Raw genomic sequence first — 27,554 nt, 5'->3', positions numbered from 1 at the left:
AAAAAACCTCAAATAGCCAAGACATTACTCAGAAATAAAAACAAAGCAGGAGGAATTACGCTACCAGACCTCAAACTATAATACAAATCGATAGTGATCAAAACAGCATGGTATTGGCACAAAAACAGAGAAGTAGATGTCTGGAACAGAATAGAGAACCAAGAGATGAATCCAGCTACTTACGGTTATTTAATCTTTGACAAGCCAATTAAAAACATTCAGCGGGGAAAAGATTCCCTATTTAACAAATGGTACTGGATGAACTGGCTAGCAACCTGCAGAAGACTGAAACTGGACCCACACCTTTCACCATTAACTAAGATAGACTCTCACTGGATTAAAGATTTAAACTTAAGACATGAAACTATAAAAATACTAGAGGAGAGTGCAGGGAAAACCCTTGAAGAAATCGGTCTGGGCGAGTATTTTATGAGGAGGACCCCCGGGCAATTGAAGCAGCTTCAAAAATACACTACTGGGACTTGATCAAACTAAAAAGCTTCTGCACAGCCAATAACACACTAAGTATAGCAAGCAAACAGCCCTCAGAATGGGAGAAGATATTTGCAGGTTATGTCTCCAACAAAGGTTTAATAACCAGAATCCACAGAGAACTTAAACGCATTAGCAAGAATAGAACAAGGGATCCCATCACAGGCTGGGCAAGGGATTTGAAGAGAAACTTCTCTGAAGACAGGTGCACGGCCTTCAAACATATGAAAAAATGCTCATCTTTAATCATCAGAGAAATGCAAATCAAAACTACTTTGAGATATCATCTAAGTCCAGTGAGACTAGCCTATATCATAAAATCCCAAGACCAGAGATGTTGGCGTGAATGTGGAGAAAAGGGAACACTTTTGCACTGCTGGTGGGAATGCAAATTAATACATTCCTTTTGGAAAGAGATATGGAGAACACTTAGAGATCTAAAAATAGATCTGCCATTCAATCCTGTAATCCCTCTACTGGGCATATACCCAGAAGACCAAAAAGCACATCATAACAAAGATATTTGTACCAGAATGTTTATTGCAGCCCTATTTATAACTGCTAAGTCATGGAAAAAGCCCACATGCCCATCAATCCATGAATGGATTAATAAACTGTGGTATATGTACACCATGGAATATTATGCAGCCTTAAAGATGGAGACTTTACCTCTTTCATGTTTACATGGATGGAGCAGCTGGAACATATTCTTCTTAGTAAAGTATCTCAAGAATGGAAGAAAAAGTACCGAATGTACTCAGCCCTACTATGAAACTAATTTAGGGTTTTCACATGAAAGCTGTAACCCAGTTACAACCTAAGAATAGGGGGAAGGGGGAAAGGGAGGGGAGGGAGGGGGGAGGTGGGTAGAGGGAAGGGGATTGGTGGGATTACACCAGCGGTGCATCTTACAAGGGTGTATGTGAAACTTGGTAAATGTGGAATGTAAGTGTCTTGGCACAGTAACTGAGAGAACGCCAGGAAGGCTATGTTAACTAGTGTGATGAAAGTGTGTCAAACGATCTGTGAAGCTAGTGAATGATGCCCCATGATCATATCAATGTACACAGCTATGCTTTAATAAAAAAAAAAAAAAAGAATTAGACGCTCATTTAGTCTCACTTTCCATCATCCACTCCAATCTCTATTCATTTTTGTGTTTCATTCCAATGAATGAAGAAAAGGACATTTGTTCGGCATACTGTCTAAGAGTAAGATCCTCTTGGGGTTAAAATACTACAGGCATTAGGAATGGGAGGCTCTCCTTTCGACAGCAAGGAGAAGAGAAATGGTGTGTGACTGGTGGAGGGGTCACACTCTTTGGGTTTTCAGACCAGATGGTCCTCAAGGAGGAAAGGATTATGAGCCCATTTTCCATCAGCACTTATGTCTGGAAAGAAGATACGTGAGCAACAGATCTGTACTTCTTACTAGCCGTGGGAGACATGATAAATTCAGAATTCCTTCTATTTATCCCCTTCTCTTAACTTGGACCAAAGCAGATAGTTCAAATGGTGCTTCAATTTGGCTTCCTGACTATCTTTTAAGGATAAAGAAATCCTGCTTGGAAAAATATTTCTCTTTAATGCAACTGCTTTATTTAGGTGTGAAGAATCACTGGGGAAAATTATGCAGAGAGTTTTTAAATTTTCTTATTAAAATAAAGAATTAAATTAAAATACTCACTAATCTAACAGTTTATTCTTCTTTCCTATACCTTCATAGAAGAGATGGCAAAATATTGCATTTGTTGCCCATAAAAACAATGTCTTTCAGGTTAAAATGCGTAGATGTTGTATCTCTGTGATTAGCTGATGAAATGTGCAAGTTGGATGTCAGTCTTTACTTAAGGCCAGTTTATGTTTGTGCTACATGCACTTAATCTACAGTACAGATTTGGAAGTGCCACGAGAGGCTCTTCTGATAGGAGAGCAGCAATTTAACTATAAGTCAATGATTTTTCTCTTTAAATATGAATATCCTGTCCTTTCCTTCTTAGCCATGGAGAGAAGATAGATGTTTAAAGGGAAGAAAAAGAGAGAAGCATCTATTGTTTCCTAGCAGAACAGTCTACTCTTTTAGTATTGGGCCTGGAATTTTTTCCACCCTATTAGAACTTTTATCACAGTGAAAACAGAAACCAGGTGTGGTAGGACCCTAACTCCCTGTCCATATGTTTCCAGGGGAAAATTTTCTCCTAATTTTTGAGAGGAAATTCTATGGGGGAGGAACCTTCTCTTTTTCTACAATCAACACTGGCTTTTCGGCATGTCAAGACCATAGGATCACTAAGATTAGCATAAAGAACTGAGCTTGAATCTCTTCCTTTTGGAGCAGCCCATCCTGAGGTTGGATGCAATTTCTCTCTGTGGCATGCTTAACAGGCAAAGCTCTGCCTCTGTAGGGAGGAAGCCTGAAGATAAGAGTGAGGTTATTTAATCTTAGGGAGAAAAAGTAATGAGAAGTGTGATTCTGTCCATCAGTTAATCGACATTCTCAAAGTCTGCATTGCTAGAAATGAAGCTGATACGCTACTCGGAGTGTCCTGCATATATTTTTTCCAGTCAGTTCAGGACTTCAGAGAGGAAAATGATAAACTATCAAACTTCAAAACCTTAACAAATTCATTGGGAACAAAAGAAAGAAAGAAAATAAATATCTGGGGCTATGGGATGAGGATAGTAGCTGTGCCTGCTGCTCTGCATAGAAATGTATAACCAGAAACATACACTAGAAAGGGTCAGTGGCTTTGCATTCATGCATCATGCTTTGGGGCTCTTCAAGAACAAGAACTGACCCAGGTTTACTCATGTCTGGGGTCATCTATCTAATGGTGGACTTCCACAGGATTCTGGGAGACCTGAGATGTATCCAGGACAGGTGCATCCTTCACAGGCAAAAGCAAATCGTACACAAGGAAGAAACCATGAGTTATTTTAGCCTAACTATCAGTGAAGTCACTGTCTGTCACTTATTAATCATTGGGTGCACAAAGGGTTGACAACAAAGATTCTTAGCAACACCTGAGAGGTGTTTCAAATGCATGCCTAAAGAACAGTGCAAATGGACGCAAAAACTCAGAGATAAAGAAAATGTTACCAGAAGCAGCAGCAGTTAGAACTAAATGACTTTCGCGTTCCAAACTATAAGATTATAATGAGGAGAAGGACGCACAGTCAAGCATAGAAGTTTAAGGAAGCCAGGGTCAGCACTGTAACTTTGCCTGTGCTGCTCTACCACAGGCCAACACCTAAGTGTCACGTATTATTCTCCTGGAGGAGGGTCTGGTGGTTAAATAAGAATCACCCTAGGGATAACTGTATTCTAGTTATGCTTATAACTATTATTTAGGTCCTAAATTAACAACTACCTTACCGAAGGTTGTTTCAAACATACTAAAACTATTCTAATTTCCAAAGTCCCAAATCTGTCCTGATTAATATAAAAACACCTGGACCAGGTGAATGTCATATGGCTGTGTACTTGCTGTCTGCACAGTTTTCTTAATGGAATTTACCAGATTACTAGGAACAGACTATCCTTTAAAACGTTTACCCAGTTGTTTAACTGGCATTTGAATAAGGCCTGAGCCCACATGGAAAACTACCCAGTAGGCCAAATTAGCATAATTATATAAAGTCTTATTACATTTCAGCTGGTCAGTTCCATTTTCATTTTACTTTGCTCTTGCATGTGACAGAACTTATTTATAAGGCTGATGTCTATCACTAGGCCAAGGTCTGAAAACCCATTAAATTAGCATATTATGCTGTGTTAACATTCCCTTTCACAACCTAATGATTTATTAATTTAGCACTCATCCTTAAAGGTTTTTAGTGAACCCAGAGGGTGTTTTACCTTGGGAATGAAAACTCAATTTATCACTCTGTCTGTCTTAAGAAATATGATTTTAAGGTACAAACTATCTCTAATGAATTAGAGAGCTATATGATGAATTCATCTACAAACTAGAGAGATAATGTTCCACTCAAAAGATAGGATCTTTTAATTTGCTCAGTGAACAGTTGAGATTTTACACACATACCTAAGCACAAATGTCAGTCATCCTTCTACACAGAAAAAAAAAAAAATGATAGAAAGCTAAGTACATGATGCATGAGATTAAATAAACTCCCCCAAAATACTACTGAAATTTTGCTACTCACCATCAAATTCTGCTGGTCCAACACCTACTATAATTATTGACATTGGAAGTTTTGAGGCCTTCAAAGAGAATTCACAATTAGGTTTCAATTAAGAAATCAAGTTCGTGAAAAGAATTAAGAAATATCGTGAGTTCTATTTGACATTTTTTCATATATGTGCTTTAAAATAGGTTTTGAACCTACTCAAGTTTTTTAACACGGAATAATATACTTGATTCTACTCTGATCCTTTCTGAACTATTTCCATATGTTAATCTAGTGAGACATTCTTCAGGAATAACCAGCCCTGGATAAGGTCAAATAAAAGGTACAGCACTTCTGCTTTCACTTAGTATTCTCAGCTGACACTATTTGGTCTCTTTTTTTGTGTTCTTTCTCCTCCAAAAATCTTTCAGTTGCTAATGGGGGAAAATGGTACGAGATTTGTAAAATAGTAGTTGTATCATACTCTACCTTATTTATATCCAAGGTTAGAAAAAACGATTTTCAGCGTAAATGAGTGAACATAAATGATCATTACAGAAATGTATTATTAATATTATTCACTTAGGTAGTATGAGGCATGTCTCAAATATCCATGAGATTGTGGGTGAGATTAAAAACTGATGTTGTATCAAAATGTATATAAGTAATGTATTACTTATATCGTCACTTTAAGTAATTCTATGGTGAGCATATGAGATACAGCAACAGACAACCTACTGTAACAACCACATCTTCAGCTATGAAGGTCTCTGAATTATATGTAATTATTCCTCACTGCATCATGTTCTGTTAGCTGAATCTAAATTATTAAGACCATATTTTAAAGTGTGTATTAATGCCATTTGATGGGAACAGAAAGGAAATCAAGATAAATTAAACTCCAGTGTGTGTTAATTTAAAAAAACAACAAACACACAAATAAACCTCCCCTATTGTTATGTTTGGCTTTTCTAAGAGTATCTATAAGGCATTTAAATTTTTCCTACATGTAACTATTTTTTCATACTCCAAACAGCTCATTAGGTTTCTCTGTGCTGCTAATGATCATGAGGCTTGACAAACAATTCATTCATGCAACCTTAAATGTTTACTTCTTGTCACACATTGCTAAATCTAGATATAGATAGAGTAAAAATAATTATAGTTTTATAGATCATCCAGTAAATACAGATTGTATAGATTAATCTAGGAAAGAAGACAATCAAATAATCATTTTAAAAAGCATATAAACACGGTGTGTGACTCACCTTTTGCGGGTGGGACACAATTATAAGAGGGACTTCACCTAACAAATGCAATCAATGCAACCTGGTTCTTTGTACCCTCAATGAATGTTCAACAATAAAAAAAGCATATAAACATACAGAAATTACAGAACTCATGTATAATTTAAAAGCATATAAACATACAGAAATGTACAATTTCTGTACACAAAAAGCATACAACACTAGAAATTATAATGAGCAGGATGGTTTTTGAATCAATCCAGTTCCTAACTAGTTCTACAGAAACAGATTAGCTAGCACAGTTCTCCTGAAACTGGAAAACAAACATTATGAAATACCCTGTACAAAATCATAAGACTGTATATAAGTAGATCAAACTAATAAACATGCCCATGCTACTATCTTATGTTTTAGGTAAGATTTTTTTTTTTTTTTAACTCAACTATTCAAACCTCTGATTGATCCTCAGGAATCAAGAGTACAGATGAGTACGAGTTGTCTGAGTAGGGTTTAGGATGCGATCTGTTGCAAAGGTGTGGGTGTTTTGTCTTAAAGTTGTCAATTAAAATAGACTTTGGTCTCACTCTAAGTACTGTGATGCTGTCATTTCACCAGCCCAATACTGAGTGAAAACTACTCACATTTACTATGGACTCCTTCGTTTGAGCCATGTCTGAGATAACGCCGTCTGTGACAATCAGGAGCACAAAATACTGGGAGCCATCCTTCACGGAGGAAGCATACCTGAAAGGCAAGGCACAGGGAGGGAGTACTGTCCACTGAAAATAAAGCAGCTCTTCTCTACGTGACGGCTGCGAAGTGCTATTTGGAATAGTCAACAAACCTTTTAATCTTAAGAAAAGATGTAAGCATACGTTAGAAGTCTGTCTTATGCAAACCCTCAAACACATTTTTCTGAATAGCACACTAGAATAATTGCAAAGTTATTCCACACCAGTACACAGAAACACCTGTCTTAGCAGTTCATTTCCTAATAAAAGGTGAGCAGGATGAAGGACACAGCTGTAGGAAATAGACATATCTGGGCTAAGCAACACATTATATAAATGATCTTCAGTACATCACCCTAGCTATCTGAACTTTATTTTGTTACCTTTCAAATTGAGATAACACTTACTCCTGGATATTGATGCATGAATTAAGAAATTGTGTGTATCACACTCAATATGTAAAAAGGTTCAGTAAATGACAGCAATAACAAAAATGATTTTGGGAGGTTGGAACGACATAGAGATGATGGCTGCACAACGTTTTGAAAATGCTGTCAGTGAAAATGGTTAATTTCATCATGGGAATTTTACCTCAAAAAAAAAAAAAAGAATGCAGTAGAAGAAATGGTTTTTGATGTATTCACAGTCAAGTTAATATATTTTAAATCAATGAAAGATCAGAAGAATTACACCAAAGTAACAAATTATGTATAAAATAAAAACATATACCAGTACTTAAGTCTATCATAAGTCTCACCAAATAACATTTATTAATTTAGAGGGGAATATGTTGTATTACATTTCTCCTTTCCTATAGAGCCCCATTAATATATTCTACATATGTAGGCTATATTTTCAATAAGAATACCTTTTATAATGTTTGTACATGACTTGCTGCAATTGAGGTCCAGTGATGAGTCAGCACTATGGTTCTCTTAGGATACAGGACATTAACCAAGACATAGATCTATGTTTCTAAAAAATATCAAGTAGATCATAGAATTGGGTTCAAATAAATTTCCACTGATTGGCTAATGAATTGCCTTTACAATTTGAATGAACCCTAGGGATCCTAGCTGAACAGATCAGAAACAAATTGCACAATATGTCAGGATATAACTTATTTCTTGGACAGAAGAATTAACCACCATTTGAAAAAGAAAAGCACTTAACTTTCCCTTGGACTATAGAAACTAAGATTTGTTCATACTACTAAAAAAATACAGGCACTATATAGACTGATAAAGAGAATACAGTAAGTGACATGTTCACATACAATAAAGAGTGTTAAACTGTCCTGCAGAGTCAAAAATACCCACATAGTGCTCAACAGCTGACCATGGGCATTACAGAACGTGCATTAATTTGATGGTAATACAACTGATGGAAAACAATCCAGAGCAGGGGTGAAATTGTTACAGTCAATGCTTAATCTTTTAGGAAAAGAAATCTAACAATTCCCCATAGGAATTCAATTTTTAATCTTAAAATACCCATATTTTACAAAAAATTATTTCTTACTCTGATTTAGAAACACAGGATTTGTATGTCGTGTGACTAAAGGAAGGCTATAAATAGTAGTGAAAACATCTGTAATTATAACAGTATGCCTCGCATGCTTCTCTTACCGAGTGAGGCTCTTTACAATGTCTATTTACTACCAGATTAAAAACACAGAGTTGAGTATTATTCTGTCCTATAAGATACCACTTCCAGTGGTTCAACAGATTCTTTTCTTTTTCTTATTCACCAGAATGTAAATCTCCCTCCAAAGGGGCAGAATATATTTATATTATGAAGGAAGCTGGAGACAAAACATGATCACAGTAAACTCAGAATGTCTCTGGTCTGTTGTTTTATTTTGAAAATTCATAGTGATTTTGCATTTTATCTTATAATACATACGTGTGCATATTCACGCTTTGTATTTCTTAACTTTGAAGAAAACGCATGAGTTATTGTGTGTCTCTTGCTATTCCAGATACACTTAATTTGAAAATAAATTATATTTTACTTATAAGAGTCATCCAGTCCACATTAGCTTTCATCACCATCAGCTCTACAAACTACTCCTTTAAAACCGCTCATTGTTTTATGGCACTTTTTCTACACAATGGCACACCGTTGAACTTTGCAAATAAATCTAAAATTCAAACAAAATCAATTGCTTCCAGGGTAGCCTTTAATGTAAAAGGTGTTGTATACATATAAAATAATTAAAATTCTACAGAAAGATATGAAGGAAAAAGTATAAGCTGGCATACCTCAATCCCTCTTCTAGGGGAGGACACTGAAACAGATTTTCAGATTTAAATTATATCTTAAAGGTGTTAGAGGAGCTTGTTTTTTATAGGAACCAGATAAAGTATCCTTTTGTAAATTGCATAATTAAAAGTTTTATTCTGACAAGCCAACAATCTTTTTCCAAATATAGCCTATCTATATCTTAATATTACTTTGAAAAACGTGAGAGATTAACTTTGCCAAAGTTGTAGAATTCAAACACATTTCTTTTGAGTTTCTGTGAAAGAAGTTTCTCAGATCATTTTTATGAAAGTTCATAAATGGTTGGCTCAGATTTGTGCAATATTCTTTTAGCTTAATTACTTCACAGTCATAGAAAGGGCCCAAAGATGAGAAATTGACTCAAGGAACTCTTATTTAAGTATTCAACTATGATATGTGTAATGAATTAAAATCATTTAAACTCCAAATAAAGGAATACATTGAAATATTGACATAAAGTAACACAGTAAAATGTGTTACTAAGTTATCACCTCAAACTACTTTTGACTGGGGAATAAAGTGCTCATTGTATCCAGAAAGATAGGAAGATTTGTTTCACTTTCTTTGTCTTTATATCTACAGCAGAGATTTAAAAAAAGCTTAAAGATGGGGCATCACCTGTGGCTCAAAGGAGTAGGGCGCTGGCCCCACATGCCGGAGGTGGCGGGTTCGAACCCAGCCCCAGCCAGAAACTGAAAAAAGAAAAAAAAAAGCTTAAAGATGTAAGACCTAGTGATCTGAAGTCAGTCACCACAAATGGCCATTATTTTGTCATCAGCAAAATAGAAAAAAACACTGTCACCTCCTGAGTTGCTGTGAAAATTAAAAGATAGAATCCATATTATAGCACTGTACATATTTGCTGGACATAGACCATTGGCTCCATAATGATTGCTGTTTTGACATTTTTATTCTTGATCATATAATGGAAGAGATAAAATGCAACACATTCTTTAGATTGATTTGATAATTTGTTATAGAAATTGCAAAGTAAAAAAAGTTATTTCCTAAACTATGAAAATAAATTTGTCTAGTTAACTGTATCCGGGAATGTTCTCAAGAGCAGAGAAAAAAGAAAAAAAAAATACAAGTACCCCAGAGCTACAAACTGGTAGGTCCCTTGTAAAAATTGAAATTTGACAGTCTCAAAACAAATAACTTATTAGGCACAAAAGACAACTGACTAATTATCAGGGAACTATAAATATTTAAGTCAAGTTAAGAAATTTTCATGATGGCTTAAAAAGATATTAGACATTTTCATTGGTACATTATTTTTCAAGTATCAAGCTGGTAAAATATACTAACAAATATAATTTATTTCAAATAATTTGAATGATTGATGCAGATGTCTAGGTGAATAGCAATTTTTGAAATGAGGTTAGATAGGTGGAGGTAGTGAATACTATATATTCTTGAATGCCAGACTTAAATTTATGACGAAGCATCAGAATAACAAAAATTTAAAAATGGTAATGTCATATCTAAGAGGAAACTAAGATTAGCCAGGGGATGGTTAAAACTCCATTTCATTCAAACTACATATCTATAGAATCGTAACTTTCTTCATAATTTTTCTTTGTGCTGTTAAGATTTAAACATAGTATTATAGGCACTAGATATATTATTAAGTTCTCCGGAAGGATCTAAAATTATTTCTCTAATTTTAAACTTGTTTTCAGTTTATAAGATAATAGCAATACATTTCTTTCTTTTGGCAGGTATAATAATCAAGGTTATGTGTCAACTTGGGTAGACTATAAAACCCAATTATTTCATGAAGGTATGTATTTTGTAGATGTGGTCAACATGTACTACCAAATGACTTTAAAGAAAGGAGATTCATTCAATCAGTTGAAGGCCTTAAGAGCAAAAGCTAGTTTCCAAGAAAAAAAGGCATTCTGACTTAAGGTTGTAGGATGAAATCCTACCGGAGTTTCCAAACTACCAGCCAGACCTGCAAAATTTCAGAGTTGTATAAAATTAGTAACAGATGTGTATGTGAAATGGTGGCACAGACCAGAAGCAGTGATTCTTTGTGACTGAAGTGCAGCGTGTTGGGAGAATGTAGAGGGAATGAACTTGGAGAGGTGTGAGGAAGTTGAACACTGGACAATCTTGAACGCTAAGCTGAATGCCCAGCTCACTTGTTCGCACTTAAATTTATGAAGAGGCACCAGCAGATGTTGGATAGGACTTTCATATCAGTTGAAATGCTGTTTCCCAGACAGCTCTGGAAAAAGAGGACTAGGAAAGCAAGAAATCAGAAAGAGGGGGTTGGAAAGTTTCAGAAAGCATATAAAACCTTCAAATGCCGGAGATTTGATACGTTTAGTCTTGTCTATTTCACATGAATGTTATGTAGAAAGTCAACAGTCTTACTGCATACAGATCAGTTCTAAAAAATTAAGCATGTGCTTACAATTTTTATTGTTTAAAAGAATTACTTCAAAATGCTTGTAGAATATGACAATAAATGAGCTTTTGCCCATATAGAAAATATACTTTTTAAGGAGAAAAAAACAAGCAAATATAAAAAGTATGAATATATATACTTCCATGTTGAGATGAATTTTTAATAATAATATTTTAAACACTTGCAGAATTCATTTGTTAGCTATTTGTTGAGTGTTTACCTCCTGTATAGAGACATGGTACTAAGTACCATTTAAAAGAATTTAAAAGTTAAATAAAATGAGTTTTATATAAACAGAGGTCACATACTATAACTACGGCAATTCTCTTAATACAGAGACAAATAACACCTCATCTACTTAGTTGATGAAGTTTTGGATAATTAGGTTAGATTGAAATTATCTGTCTAAAGTTTAAAAGCAAAACTGAACATAACACTAAAAGATAGAAAACAAAGGCATTCCTTTATTAATCTATGATAAAACATGAATATATGGAATTTCCTATTGTACTGGAAGAAACTCCTAAAAATCTCTTGCTATTTTTCTTATTTTCTTTTATTTAAAAAATAATAATTATTAGATCATGGCTTATTTTCAACGAGTATGAAAGCTTTAGCTACCAACTACTCCTATACTTGAAAATTCACAAAATGCTCAACACATTAAAAACAAATGGTAAGAGAATACTGTGGATCCTGCAGTTTCAAAAGGTACATAGAAATGCTACTAGAAATTTTATAACTTTAACTTTCATAATAGAGATCTATGCAAAAAAATTAAAAATTAACAGGTAAGCACGGAGGAGCACAATTGTAATACCTAGTGTGAGTTTACACAAAATACGTCTTATTTTTCTCTTATCTTTTAATTAAAAATATGATCTGTATAGTTGTGTGGAAGAGTCAACTATAATTTATCTTGCATTAACATGATTTTTTTTTACTTTGCAACCATCAATAAACTAAGAAAATATGTATATGTAACATTACTTATATAGGTGAGTATAATAAGCTAGGATATGTTTTCCAAATTACAGGTAATAACCCATCAGTGGATTGTAACCCATTATGTGGGTCAAGATCTGCATTAAAAAGAAAAAGGAATAGAATACCATAGAAATAAAGAGAAAATATGGCAGAGGCCTTATTTTATGAATAACCTTTTTATTTATTTATTTATTTATTTTTGGAGACAGTTTCACTATGTTGCCCTTGGTAGAGTGCCGTCGCATCACAGCTCACAGCAACCTCAAACTCTTGGGTTTAAGCAATTCTCTTGCTTCAGCCTCCCAAGTAGCTGGGACTACAGGTGCCTGCCACAACGTTTGGCTATTTTTCATTATTGTTGTCGTTGTTTGGCAGGCTCTGGACAGGTTTGAACCCACCAGCGCCGGTGCATGTGGCTGGTGCCCTAATCACTGAGCTATGGAGCCAAGCCACCTTTTTGTTTGTTTTTGTTTTGGCTATATGTATAATAGGGTTGAGATGTAAAATTCATGTCTTGGATTATAAATGAAAATGTCTGAAAAACTGAGGCCAAAGGACCACATGCAGAGAATGATCACGTTATCACTGCCAAACTGAAGTGCAGTTCCTTCTCCAGGGAAGTGTGCTGGGGTCAGCCCTGGGTGCAAAGGTATTTTACCAGCATGTCCATGTCCCAGAAATGGAAAATAGAGCACATTTAAGTTGCTGGTAACAGCCAACAGGGCAGGTGGTAAAGCACAGAGCTTCAGACAGGGGAATGTTTGAACTGGACTGTTCACTGCCTCATACATTGTTAAACTGATCAGAATGCGTGTCTGGCTATGTATTGGGAAGACTATAAGAACTATACCTTTTAGATTCTCTCAAAGTAAGGACAGTTTTATAGGATTTAAAACTGGTTCAAGACAAACTATTTAGGAATCTGAAAAGTGGTGACTAATTTATGTGCTTATGAAAAAAATGATAAGGATAGTGTATAGATTTTTTTTTTTACACTTTAACATTTTCTCCAGCACATGTACTTGAAGTCATAAGCAATTATATTCTGATCTCAGTGCTGTGTGCTATATATGGGCAGAGGTCAAAATACTATGCCCTACATAGCACGGAAAGCGTCACGGAGTCATCTAACAGACTTCGGTCTTGTATGAGCTCTATGGTCCTAGGGAGTGTTGTATTACAGATGAACGAGGCACACAGCAGCGCTCACCATGGATCTTGTCATTGTTACTGATGCCGCCTCGAAGGAAACATGGTCCTTGGTTGAACAAAGGTAAGTCCTAATCTAACCCAGCATATGTTTCTTAATTTCAGATTTTGATGTAAAGTTCTAGCACAGGATCAAAATGGCGTGATGGAGACTCTTTCTACCGCATTCTGCTCCCCCTCACTTTCTTGGAGGTAAATAAGAAGAAAACAACTTTCATTTGGGGTTATGCTAACAAAAGTATCAGGATTTCACCATGGTCCAGCGTGCTGGAATAAATACCTTCTCCAATCTCCACTCACCTTGCTACGTGATTAATTACAGGAGCAAAGTTGGTTGGCCCATACAGTTGTACAGATTTCAGACTCCTGTAATAAGCTTCCATGACCCCCTCGATGCCATCACAGTAGGGGTTTTGAGGGTTCCCGTTCTGTAGAACGATACAGGCAAGACCAATGAAGTAGTAAAAAATTAATGGTCTTGTGAAGATAAATTGAAAAAGAGGAAAACAGTACACGTGGATGCAAAGCTTTTAAGAAGAACTTTAGAAGTTTTTTTATAGATTTACAGCAACATAGCAGTAATTACACATTAAGTGGTAAAAAGTGCTCATAACATATGATGCAGATTATAATACAGTGATATATGATATTATGTGGAACCATTAAAAATCCATACTCTTCATGAAAGGGCAGCAGAAAATTCTAAATAATCTTGAGAGGATGAACAGTACACTTCTAAAATTAAGAATGTCTTAATTTCATGCAGGTTTGAGTAGATGTAGAAATAAACATAAGAATCCTGAAAAGAAAAAAAAAAAAAAAAACCAAAATATTAATGGTGGCTACCTCAGGCGGTTTGAGACCTGGCAACATTCCTTTCAGTCTTTAACTTATTCTATTATTTTTCCAATTTTCCCCATGGAATGTGCATTGAAGCAAAATAAATAAATAAATAAATGCTATCAATTCAAACAGCTTTACCAGGTAGAAGGGTAAATTCAAATTTCTTCTGTATGCGTATTTTCAGGTCACAATTGATACTCCAAGTAGAGAGGGGTCAGAGGGACTAACTTGGTGTAAGGAACACCAAGACAAGGTGACAGGAAAAGAATAAAGAAAATATACTCAGGTTGTTGAGGGATAATTATTATTAATTGCCATTAAGCAGCAATGATTCTGGGGCAGCATGTGGAAAGACGACTTTAAAACTAGACCCCCTGACCAGCTCTTTCATACATGACTCTGTTATTATTAGGATTCATTCTCCTCCTCCCAAATCCATAAATAAGACAACTAAGATAGTGTATTTGTGATCTATTACTATGTCACAGATTACCCATTGTACAGTGGCTTTAACAATGAATATTTATTATCGCACACATTTTTAGAGTGTCAAGAACCCAGAAGCAGCTTAGCCTGGTGTTTCCTGAGCGGAACCTCTGGTGAAGTTGTAGCCAAGATGCTGACCTGGGCTGCAGTCACGTCAAAGCTTAACAGTGACTGGAGGATCTGGTTCCAAGAAAGGCCACGTAGATGGCTGTTGGCGGGAAGCTAATTGGGTTTGCTAAGGGGCTGCTTCAGTGTTCCCAACAACACAGCAGCTAACTTTTTGTAGAATGAGTGATCCTGATACAGAGCAAGGACAAACCCTGATATCTTTCAAAAACTAGTCTCACAGGTTACATCCTATCACTCCTGCTTTAATCTACTTGCTAGAAAGGAGTCGCTAAGTCTAGCCCACTCTGGAGAGAAGGGGAATTAGGTTCTACCTCTGGAAGGGTAAGTACCACAAGTTTTGTAAATATACTTTAAAACACTAACGACAGTAACTACATTTTAACACGGTGGCAATAATTGTAGTAGGCATGTTTTTACCCAAACAATCACAAGTAACTGATAATATAAATAAAATTTGTTGAATTCTATATACCAAGTTTTACACTAAAATATTTACATACATAATTTTTATAACTCTAAAAATGTAGGTATACATTTTTATTACAATTATCTGTCATTATCCCCAGTTGACAGATAATGAAATTGCGACCCTGAGAGCTTAGATACTGTTTCTCAAGATCACTGTACACAAACAGGAGAGCCTAAATTTAATCAGGCAGTTTAACTCTAGAGCTCAATCTCTGAACCACCACTATGCTGGCAAATTGAGACGTGCTAAGCATTTAGCAAGGCTGGGATCTTAGCAAATTGGGCCAGATGTTACCAATCACTTCAGTTCTATTGTTTGGGAGAGAGGGGTTTCCTCATTTTTCCCTTTTGACTTTTCCTCAAAGATTTTTATTAATTAAACCTCATGTAAATATTTGAAAACAGAAAAATAAAAGATCTTTTTACATGATAAAATTGCTTATATGAATTGACAACTTAAAGGATAAACGTTTAATATTGAGAACAAATCAGTCAATGGTTGGTTTTAATGTTAATCTGAGCCGACCTAGTTAACCTTCCCTTAAATAAGATTTTTATGGTGCTCTTTTCCCTTGATGAGGTATGAAGCTAATTAAAATTAAAACTCATTACCGATTTTGAGCATATAAAAATATTATATGTCTGTCTTAAGGGAACAATTACAAACTAGGATAGTCCTGAGCTACTTTAAAAAAAAAAAAAAAACATTTTGACTGGTGGTTTATATTTCTATGACACTATATATTACTTTTATACCTCTAGAATTGAAATTTCAAGGTCACTATTTTTCTTACCTTTGGTAGTGGAGACAGAATTATAGGATGTTCTAGTCATCATTATGGAATATTTAGTCCTAATACCATCATAATTTGCTTTAAGTTTTCATCAAATGCCTTGGATGATAAAAATACTTTACTACATAGAATGATGTCTTTTTTTTAATACATACTCTGCATGATGTCAGGATCATTTAAAATATTTTACAGCTACCAAAATGAGATTTTCCTCTTAATGACAATGCTGTAATGAATTATAAAAAACATTTAAGTCTGTTTAAAGACTTTCCTTGAAATAATTACACAGGGAATCAGTTTCTGCTTGTTAAAACAAATTAGAACGCGCTTTTGTGTGGCTCTGGCACCAAGGTAAAATGCAGACATTTTTCTCAGAATAAGTGCATTTAATTTTGTTGTTTATTAATGAAAAGGGCAACGGATGCCCTTATTTATATGTCTCTTAATTAACAACCTTCTCCATTTATAAAATAATAAATGTTAATTTGTAGAACACACAGAATTGAATTTAAAATAGCAGTAACCCCACCACACAACTTCGGCGGGGAGGGGTGTCCAGCTCTCAGCAAGTTTTCTTCTCAATTAGCCTCCACAGGGACTAACGATTTGGATTCAGTTCCATTCAAGGAATCTATTGCTGCCTACAGCCTGTAACACTTTTCAGCAAGGTTAACAAGCTCACAAAATACTGCAGAAAAGCTCTCAGGGGCAGTTCCTGGATGCTGCTGGCTGTGGGTAAGAGCTGAGAGAACTCTTTCTTCAACGCAATATGCAAGCATCCATTGAATGTCTATTTTATGCACAGTTCTGTGTTATAGACTCTTGGTTATTAAATTGTTAAAGTCCATTTGGAAGAAAAGACACATAAATATCAAATTGCATAGATTTGCATAAAGGTCAAAATAAGTGAAAAGTATGCCAAGTCCTTTAAGGCACTTAGTGAGAGAAGTCACTTGGACAGGGGTAGCATTTCTCGGACATAGAGGACATTATTTTTTTTAAGAGCCACCAGCCCCAAGCTCATTAGAAACACCTCTTCTAAAGCCTCATACTGTTGCAATTTTCAGTCATAACTCCAAAAACAGTCATCAAGAATTATAATGAAAGATGGCAATGACTCATTCTCTTTACAACCAGAAGACTCTACTGTCACCACTTTAGGGTATTTCTTCCCCATTCTTCTTTCTTTTCCCATTGTATCTTATGCATTGCTCACACGAAAGACTAGGGCCTCTCTAAAACCCTTTCCATTGAACAAAGGTCATTTTCAAAATCTAATGTTTAATACTTTTTAACGCCTCCTTTGCTAACCAAAAGAAATTATATTTGAATTTGGTGAAATGAGTAGGCTAATGGCAGCAAATATATACCACAAATTTGTACCATGGAAATAATGTTAACACTCTGCAAGTGGTTCAGGGAAGATTGACATGGGACTGCAGATTTTGTATTTGCCATTTTTGGTCCCTAAAGATACACACTGCAGTGAATCAGGATGAGCTTAACACACAACACTTCAAGCAGGAGTCAAATCAAATCCTACTTCATTGAAGACATACTTAACCTTCATCTGTCATTTAGCCAAGAAAACAAAAATGCTTGGGAAAAAAACTAAAGTAATGTAATCATTCGGTAATACTAAAATTTAAAGTATCACCAAGAACGACATAAACGTGTTTTCATCATCAATCTGTGCAACTATTTTTCATAGACTTAAAGGGAGTATGATCTCTAGCCTATAAATGTTTAAATTGGGTACAAAGAACAGATTAAGGTGCAAATAACAAAACAAAATCCTTCCTTAGCAGTAGGAATACATTTGGTCACACTAAACAAATATGGAGTAGGAAAAACAGAAAAAGAAAAAAGGAGAAGAGGAAAGAAAAAAGTTACACCTGAGCGTGAGAAGAAATGCCCATGTAGGGAAGGAAAATTAATAAACTTCATTTAGTTTAACACAATTATTCGTTTTCTTAGGCTTTAAAATAGCTCATGACCTTTTTCCTGAGGCACTGAAGCCTTAGGATCACATGAATAATTTTCATGGTCTTCTAAGTTTCTGGGAGATTTTAATTCTCTGAGACACAACAAAATCCCAACAGATACTCATTTTTATATGACATTGGGAGTGCGACATGTGGACTATTTCATGGAAGAAAGAATCATATCCTCCAGCAACCTTTCCTGAAGTTGTGTGGCTTAAGTATAGACATAAAAATGTAAAAATACTGCTCGTAAAACCTATTTGAGAAAGCTGAAATTTAATCCTAAAAAAGCTTCTCAAAGTATATATGTTATGGTGAGTGAGAAGTGAGATTGATTCCAGGGGCTTCTATAACATGTGGTGAGTTGTAGTTAAGAACATGGCTTCTGAAATAAGACTGACTGGGGTTTAAGCGCTGTGCTTTGAAACCCTGATCAACTTCTGAGCCTCTGAGTTGAGTTACACAACTCCTGGGGTCACTGCTCACTTTAGTCCACAGGAGCGGCACTTTCTAGAGAGGTGTGATATGCCAGCACGATGTACCTACCACATGAGAATTTTATGAAGACTATATAAGATAATGAGCACATAGTATGTAACTCCATACTCAGTAATTACTAAATATCAAAATCAAATACTATTTCATTGCAAACCTACTTAATCCTTGTCTGTCTTACTTATAAAACAAAACTACTTTAAAAATAATTAAAATAATATAATCATTAGGTAATAGTAAAGTCAAAGCATTATTATCATCATCAACATAATCATTAGTTTTTCATAATCAACTCAGAAAACTATTTTTCTTAGAATTAAAGAGGTATGATCTCTGTCTGTTTTGTGCTGGTCTAACCGGCACCTGAGACTGCGTAATTTATAAATGATAGAAATTTATTTCTCACAGTGTTAGAGGCTAGGAAGTCCAAGCTCAAGGTGCCAGTAGGTTCTGTCTGGTGCAGGCTGTGTCCTCACAAGGCATAAGGTGAGGACCAAGCTGCCTAAAGCCTCTTTTATAAGGGTCTTCCTCCCATCTGTGAAGAGGCAGCCCTCACAGACTAATCACCTCTTAAGACTAATCACCTCTTAAGACTATTCCATTGGCAGCACCTGAATGTTGAAGAGGCCACATTCAAACCACAGCAACTTCTAAGTGTTTTAATTGGGTTCAAAAAACAGATTAAGGTGCAAATAACGAAAATCCTTCTTTAGCAGGGCAGGTTAAGTATTCCTTATCGGGAAAGCTAAAACCAGAAGGTTTTTGGATTTTAATTTTGTTTGGATTTTGGAATCTTTACGTTATTACCAGGTAAGTATCCCAAATATGAAAATCCAAAATTCAAGATGCTTCAATGGACATTTCTTTTGAGCACCCAGTCCACACAGAAAGTTTTGGACTTTGGAGCATTTGGAATTTTCTGATTTAGGATGCTCCACCTGTATGTATTTGTTTATGTTTGGTTACAAAAAATGAATGGAGACAAGAAGAGAAGAAAATGAAAGCATTAGAGGAAGAAAGGAAAATGTCATACACAGTGTGAGAGGAAATGTGTGAAACAGAAAAATAAACTTTGTTTAGTTTAACACAAATAGGATTTAGAAAAGACAATAGATTAATGATAGGCACACATTCTTTGATACACCTGCAATTGGCAGGTGAGGTTAATTACTCTACCTTCAGCCTGGGAGGCCTTAGTAACTTTCTAGAACAATAGGATGTGGCACAGGTAACATCCTGGGACTTCTACAGCTGTGCTAGAGAGCCTTGGAGTTTCTACCCTAGACTACAGGAATACTCACTCTGGGAAAGCTGACTGCTGTGTAACAAATCTGGCTACCGTGAGACCACCATATTAAGATGAAGCCCACAATAACCTCAGGGACAGGTCATCTGTATAGAGGAAGCATGTTCAGGCAGGCAACCCCAGTGATTGCAGCCCTCCCAGCACAGGCCTGAGGTAGGAACATGAACCAAGAAGCCACATGAAGGGTCATGTTAGCCACAGAAGATGTGATATGGAAAAGACACAGGGAATCCAACCAATAGCCAGAATTAGAGCTCACAAATACGGTTCTAGTCACCAATTCCAGCATCCTTAGCCATTCAAATCATCCCAGATGAGGCTCTACAGCCAGGCGTCCTCAAACTTTTTAAACAGGGGGCCAGTTCACTGTCCCTCAGACCATTGGAGGGCCAGACTATGGTTTAAAAAAAAAACAAAACTATGAACAAATTCCTATGCACACTGCACAGGAAGTAAAAAAACAAAACGGGAACAAATACAATCACACTGCTTCATGTGGCCCGTGGGCCGCAGTTTGAGGACCCCTGCAAAAAAACACTGCAAAGAAAAAATGCGCTAGCCCCCCATTATATTCTGCTTGAATTCTTGACCCACAAAATCATAAGCATGATGGAACAACAATGTTTTTTCTTAATCTCTAATTTTTAGGAAGGTTTGTTGTGCAGTAGTAGGTAACCAGAATAAACCTCCTTATTTTATAATCAGATGCACTTAAAGCAGATGTATGGCTGAGTTACTTAGCAGTCCTTTCCATGACAATCACGCTCCTAAGTCACACACTACCAAACTGAAGTACAGTTACAAAAACTTGCTACGTGAATGACTAGCGAATAGGCACCACACCAACATTAAAAGGTCTCATACATTAATTTTTTCAAAATAACAAATTCATTTGATACATTCTTACCAAAGCAAATTCATGAGATATCCTTCCATCTGGAGGCAGTTTTGCACCAAAACCTAGAGCTGGGAACATCTTATCACTGTCATAATCTTGGACAATTTCCCCCACTGCTTTTAGTGCCATGCCATAGGCGTTCAGTTGGTAAGGATTCATGTAGTGGAGAGAAGTGGGCTGAGCAGGATTGCCTGAAGACAGAAAATATATTTCACACATACAACGGTAGGGTGGAAGATATTTCTTAACAACATTTTTGCTTGATGTGTATTTCAGAATAAAATATTCAAAACATTTTTTCTGCCTATATCTACAGTGTGTCAAATGCTTTTTTGAATGGATATTAACATATAAATATTTATTATATTATTTCAGACATCTAGGGAATAGAATGTTTCCCTAAGATATGCCAAAGCCTATGCAGATTTTTTCAGAAATTATTCTTTATTGTTGATGCTACGGGTTATTTTTGAGTTTCAGTTCTAGAAGAAGTACAGAAGTACTTTTGCTAATCTTATTTTATTTATAACCTTTATTTTTTAATAATCTTTATTTTTAAAAAATCACATGCCTTCAGCGTGAATCCTTATGCCTTCAGTGACAGGACTCAACTGATTTAATGGAGTTCAATAATTTTGAGTCCTTCCTAGAGTTGTATTCAGAACTATTAATTGAATATTTGATAACTATTCCAATTTATCACTTAACAAGAGAGCAGCATTGTGATTTTCAAGTTCAAGCTGATTAATAATCAGATCTGAAAAATTGTTGATTACTTTCCACGTAGTTAGGACCCAAGTTCCAGAGCTGAGTCCTGCCCTTTGCAGAACAGCACCTGTAAAATAAATCCTGTCATAGTGTTTCCTGCCAGGATGAAATGGGAGTATGTATTTGAAAGTGATTAAAAATAATGCAGCATCATAGAATGATAGGTTTAACCACTGCAGTTATTCTTGTCTGGGTCATCTACAAGGTTCTGAATTTCAAAAATGCTCATCCAGTATTGAATGTTGCATTTGAGAAAAGATGAAATTGAGAGAAAAGGCCGTATGTGCTGCTACTCCAGCACCTTGAGATTCACATCCAGTTGCCCTAATTACCAGGACAAAGGCAGCCTGAAAGTCCATTTACTTTCTTCAGTGAAAATGGGAAGTCAAATGAGACGTGTGATAGAGTCTAAAGCTCAATTCCACACCAAAGCATGGTTTAAAGAAGGAAAGCCCCCAGGCATAGTTTTTCTGAGAAGGAAAAAAATAATAAACACTTGAGATCCAGAGAAAAACAAAATAAAGGAAATCTCCCTTGGTTTATTATACATGTAATTATACACAAAACGTTTTTGTCCTAAAAATAATTCATTGAACAAATGCTTTTGTATTTCCAAAGGGTTATCAGCATTTAAGAGCTGATTTCACATGACAAAATCTCTAAAAAAAAAAAAGTCTTCTAATGCCCTTAATGTTCCCCTCAACTTTAGAAACATTTTTCTTCCCTCACCCCCTCGTCCCCACTGACACTAATCCCTAGACCTCTCTTTATTTTCTTGGAACATTTACTTTAGAAAACTGGCAATTAGAAATTCGTTCTCTGCCTCCTTGATATGTAAATCTTCTATGACTAGAGAATACCCTTCTCAAGGATCTTGGCCATCGTTCAAAATATAATCCTTAACAAAGATAGCAGTCCTAACCCCAGGTCTCTGTGAGACGGTAGGGGCCTAACTCCCATAAGTGTCCATTAGGAAACAGCCTCATCTCACAGGCAAAGCTCCCTGCCAATGTCCTCCAGTACTTTTCCAACAGCTCATTCCAGCACTTAGAAACCCTCAGCCTTTTGTTTCCAAGCAATTAAGTTCAAGTTTTGTACTCTATTGTATCAGCCTTAACTCCTTCTCCAACAGTCCTTCTTTATCTTTTTAATTTATTCAGTGTGATTTTTGTCACTTCCTTCTAATGCAGAAACTTTGCTACTTGATCAAAAGACTACTGGAGTCAGAGATGAGAAAGACATACCATTACTGGACTAAGCAGTTATTTAACTCAACTCTCAACTATGAGAAGATTTGTTACCCAATAGCGCCAATATGATAGACAATTCTATTTTATTAAGATAACTGTAACTTTAGAAAGTCATTAATGCCCTCGTGTGTCTGAACATCTTAACCTGTCACCCTGCCATCCAAAGATGTTGCCCAGCTCTTTCCAGCATCTTTATCCATTTCAGTCTTGTCACTTTCTACTAATTTCCCTCTCACCTCTACGCAAGTTGCCACCCTGTCTTAAAATTCTGTTCCTCCAGTTTATATCTCACATTATGTTAGACAACCTTCCTTATTTATTTCAGCCTTCACTGCCTTTTCTCCGATACCCTTATGGCTCTTATGTTCTGTGTCACAAAATTTGGCAATTTAAGAAACTGCCAAATTGATAGTCGATTCCTTGAATCTGGGACCATGTTTGTTTTTCCTTTGTATTTATAGCAATGCTTATGAAAAATTAACCTGTAGTTAGGTTGGTAATCTTGGGGCATAATTAATAGCAATAATAATTACAATAACATGAATCTAACATGTACCGAATACATTTTTGTTGTTGTTGCAGTTTTTGGCCGGGGCTGGGTTTGAACCCACCACCTCCAGCATATGGGCCGACACCCTACTCCATGAGCTACAGGCACCGCCCATGAATACATTTTTTATATCACTTAATCCTTCCAACCAAGTTATGACATAAGTACTTCCATTATACCCATTTTTTAGATTAAATGATTTTCTCCAATTCACACATTAATAATTGGTAAAATAAAAATAAGCCTCTAGACCACCGTAGCCCTTATTCTTAGCTATAACTCTTTACTTAAAGATTTTATAATGTTTTAAATCCAGAATATTATCAAATTAACATATGATTTTGTTTTAAAGTTGCACTATGCCTTTGTCTAAGAAAAATCACATTTTGATTCATACAGATTATTTTGACAGTTTACTGAGACATAATTCACATACTTACAAATCAGCCATTTAAAATACACAATACAGTGATGTATAGTGTATTCACGATATGTGCAATCATCAATAGAGTCAATTGTAGAACATTTTCCTCATCTCAAAAATAAACTCCACTCATTACTCATCTCTGGAACCCTAAACAATGACTAATCTACTTTCTATTGATTTGCCCAGTATGGACATTTTGTATAAATAGAATCATATAATATGTGGTCTTCCATCACATGTTACAATTAGACACACTTTACAATTGTAGTTATATATGGAAAAAAAAAAACCAAAGTGTAAGAGAATGAGCAGGGGTATACAATGGTCTTAACTATATCTATAATTTCTATTCTCTTTAAGAACATTAAGCAAAATGACAATATTTCAACATTTATTAAATCTGAATGGGACTGTGACCATTATGACTTTTTCAAATAGTCTTCTGCATATTGGAACTATTTCATAATACAAAAAGAAAGAAAAAATTATGTAAACTTTTTATGAAAATAAGTATATAAATGTAGGAATAAAACATCTAATCATCAAGAAATGAAAATTTATTCTTTACTTCATTGCAATAATTTTCATCAGACATAGTCATAATACTTACCATTTGATGCTGTAAAATCAATAGCCACTGTGAAGTTGATTTGTGTTCTAGAATATAAGTAAACAAGAATTATCAATAATTAAGTAATAACTAATTAAAGGAACTAATTAATTAAAGGAGCACTTTTTCCATTTGCATTATATTTTCAGTGTCACTAAATGTTAATTATGAGCAAAAACATTGCAATTCACATTATGTAGCATCAGATAGGCAACTTTACATGGTAATAATGTGACAAAAGTATATCTATAGTCATAGGGAGGTCTGATAATTAAGTTCACAAACTTGCCACTGTATGCTTACAATGCCAGCACTGTATAAACAACTCAGTAAAGTTGCATAACCTTCGTATATCAGCATCTCATAGCTGTGTTCCTGTCCACGTGTGTCAGTATCATGTGGAGTAGTGTTCATTACTGTTGCTGCATGTTTTTGCATGCCAAAGAGAGAATGCTGGAGCTTAAATTAAAGCAATGAACAAACATTTGTAAATGTGTTAAACTTGGTAACAGTGAAGTAAATTCAGGGATATTTTAGTCCAAGTTTTGGGGCTTAAAGCCATGAAGAAAACAACCGTGCACAAATGGAATAAACATTTTTCTGAAGGGAGGGACAGCATGACTGATGAAGAGAGGTCAGGGCAGCCATTAACAAGCTGAACTGATAGAAATATTGCAAAAATTTGTCAAATTGTGCACCAAAATCATTGGCTGACTATGAGAAGCATAGCAGACCAAGTAAACATTGATAGAGAGAGAAACAGAAAAATCTGAAAAATAATCTTGGCCAATAACTCATGGCTCTTGCATCACAACAATGCACCAATGCACAGCTCACACAGTATTGTCTGTGAAGGAATTTCAGTCAGTAAACAAATAACTGTATTGAAACAGCCTACCTACTCACCTGATCTGGCCCCAGTGACTTTTTCTTTACCCCCAAATAATGTAAATATTGAAAGGAAGACATTTTGATGATATTCATGATATCAAGAGTAATATGAGGATAGCTCTGGAGAGCATTGCAATGAGGTATGTAGCACTTTTCCTAGAATGACTTTGTGAACTTAACTGTCAGACCTCATACAATAGACAAAACAAAAATTAAAGACCCAGAAATAGAATTACCTCTTATTGTGGAGCATAGTAACCAAGTGGCTCATAATGAAGAGGTTAAAGTGCAAAAACATGTGGCACTCTCAAATGCCAGAATTTACCATTAATTTGTTTCCAAAATAATTCTGCAGTTACCACAAAATTACCATGCCCTTAAAAGGGTACCATAGCTAAAATCATCTCTAATATCAATCCTTAAACTAACTATTTTGAGAATTCTGAAAAAAAAAAAAAAAGAGTTTGTTTTCTTCAGAAATCTAGTATTTCAGTCAAGGTCTATTCTTTATTGCTCATAGCATTTCTGTGTGTATATGTGTATTTGTAAATATAGATAAATATAAATATTTAAAGATTGATGAAATTTAGTATAAGATGTTCCTCAATTAGCAATGGTAACAGTGGAGTAAATTCAGGAACATGTTAGTCCAAGTTTTAGAGATTGAAGCCAGGAAGAACAGAGCAGTACACAACTGGATTGAACATTTTTCTGAAGGGAGAGACAGCATCACTGATGGGACTGTGACCATTATGACTTTTTCAAATAGTCTTCTGTCCAGGCAGCCAGTAACACAGTGGTCTGACAGAAATATTACAAAAATCTGTCACAAATATGTCCTGGTAAAACCTGCTATAAATTGAAAATATTCTAAGTTAAAAGTGCACTTAATACCCCACTGACTTAACAACATTGTTTAGTCTCGTCTGCCTTAAATATGCTCCTAACACTTATATTAGCCTATAGTTGGGCAAAACGATCTGACAACACAGTCCTCTGACACTGTTTACCCTCGTAATTACGTGGCTGACTGAGACCTGCCATTCAATGCCACTGCACAGCCTCAGCCTCAGGAGAGAATATCATACCACTTCCTGCTGTACACGTATTTCAAAAAGTCAAAAAACCTTAACTGGAACCACTGTAAGTCAGGAACTGTCTGTACATACATTTTAACTTTTCAGTGTATGGTAGTTATCCAAAATTATTTTACTGGGTTTTATTTTTCTCTGATGGAAACTAAAGAGGTGGCATTCACATAAGAAATTCTATTTTGGGGGTACCCCTAACGTTTTTCTATATGCTATCCCACCCCTTTCTTACCAATGAAAACATTAAAAACAAAAATAAATTACAATTATATGATTACTGCAATAACCTGGAATCTCATCTAATCTAAAACACAATTTTAAATTAAAAAGTAAATCACTTGAAAACCTGAGCACTTTATTTTTCAGCAATAAATTATTTTTTGATTGATTTAAAGCTCCACAGTTTGGAAATGTTGTATAAACGACCACGAACATGAATGGGATTTAAACAAAGCAATCTGGCTACTACAGCATAAGGTCTCTTGTGATTCTCTTAGAAAAACGTATATATCCTCTTTTTTTCAGCTCAAAAAGACCTAAATACAATTCAGGAATTGAATTACATTTGCATGTTTTTTTTTCTCCTAAGGAATGAACAACATTTTGTGCTTTCATTAAAAACAAAACAAAACAAAAAAAAACTAGTGTAGATCCTCTTTGTAGGTATATGATAATCTTTTCTCAGAGCAGAAATCAGGTTTATAGGTTAAGAATATAGGCTAATTTGAAGCATACACTGAACTGCATGAACCCAAATGGCTACAGATTCTTAGAAAAGGAGAGAACATGTTTCAGATAATGAACCCCTTTGAAAGACTGAAAAGAACAGTCACCATCAGCACATTGCTCTGTCACTCTGTGCTAGGAAGAGCAGTGACTGTAATACATGGTCGTATGGTATATGAGGAAGGGCACGGTTTTTGAATCTCAAATAACTGGGTCCCAGCAGCCCAGCTGGTGACAAAAGCCAAGTTTCAAAACTCTTTGAGCACAGATGCCTGGCACATAGTAAGAAAGTAAGAACTGAAAGAAAACTACAGAAGATACTATACATATTCTATACAC

At 35.4% G+C, this 27,554-nt stretch overlaps 1 protein-coding gene across 5 annotated transcripts in view; it reads right to left on the bottom strand.

Moving 5' to 3' along the window:
• CPNE8 (copine 8) overlaps positions 1–27,554 on the bottom strand; it is a 308,616-nt gene that overhangs the window by 111,785 nt on the left and 169,277 nt on the right. For all 5 annotated transcript variants that reach the window (XR_008373258.1, XM_053555697.1, XM_053555699.1 and 2 more), the window contains exons 14-18: positions 24,508–24,554; positions 20,912–21,093; positions 13,799–13,926; positions 6,511–6,613; positions 4,659–4,716 (exon numbers count right to left, since the gene is read on the bottom strand). Coding sequence is in view for 4 of the 5 variants with exons in the window: in XM_053555697.1 (XP_053411672.1) it covers positions 4,659–4,716; positions 6,511–6,613; positions 13,799–13,926; positions 20,912–21,093; positions 24,508–24,554 (518 nt within the window). In the remaining variant the exon portion in view is untranslated. The remainder of the gene's footprint in view (positions 1–4,658; positions 4,717–6,510; positions 6,614–13,798; positions 13,927–20,911; positions 21,094–24,507; positions 24,555–27,554) is intronic.

Source organism: Nycticebus coucang, chromosome 12 (assembly GCF_027406575.1).
Source record: "Nycticebus coucang isolate mNycCou1 chromosome 12, mNycCou1.pri, whole genome shotgun sequence".
Taxonomy (NCBI): domain Eukaryota; kingdom Metazoa; phylum Chordata; class Mammalia; order Primates; family Lorisidae; genus Nycticebus; species Nycticebus coucang.
The sequence above is the reverse complement of the archived record's forward strand: the minus strand, read 5'-3'. Positions and strand labels throughout refer to the sequence as shown.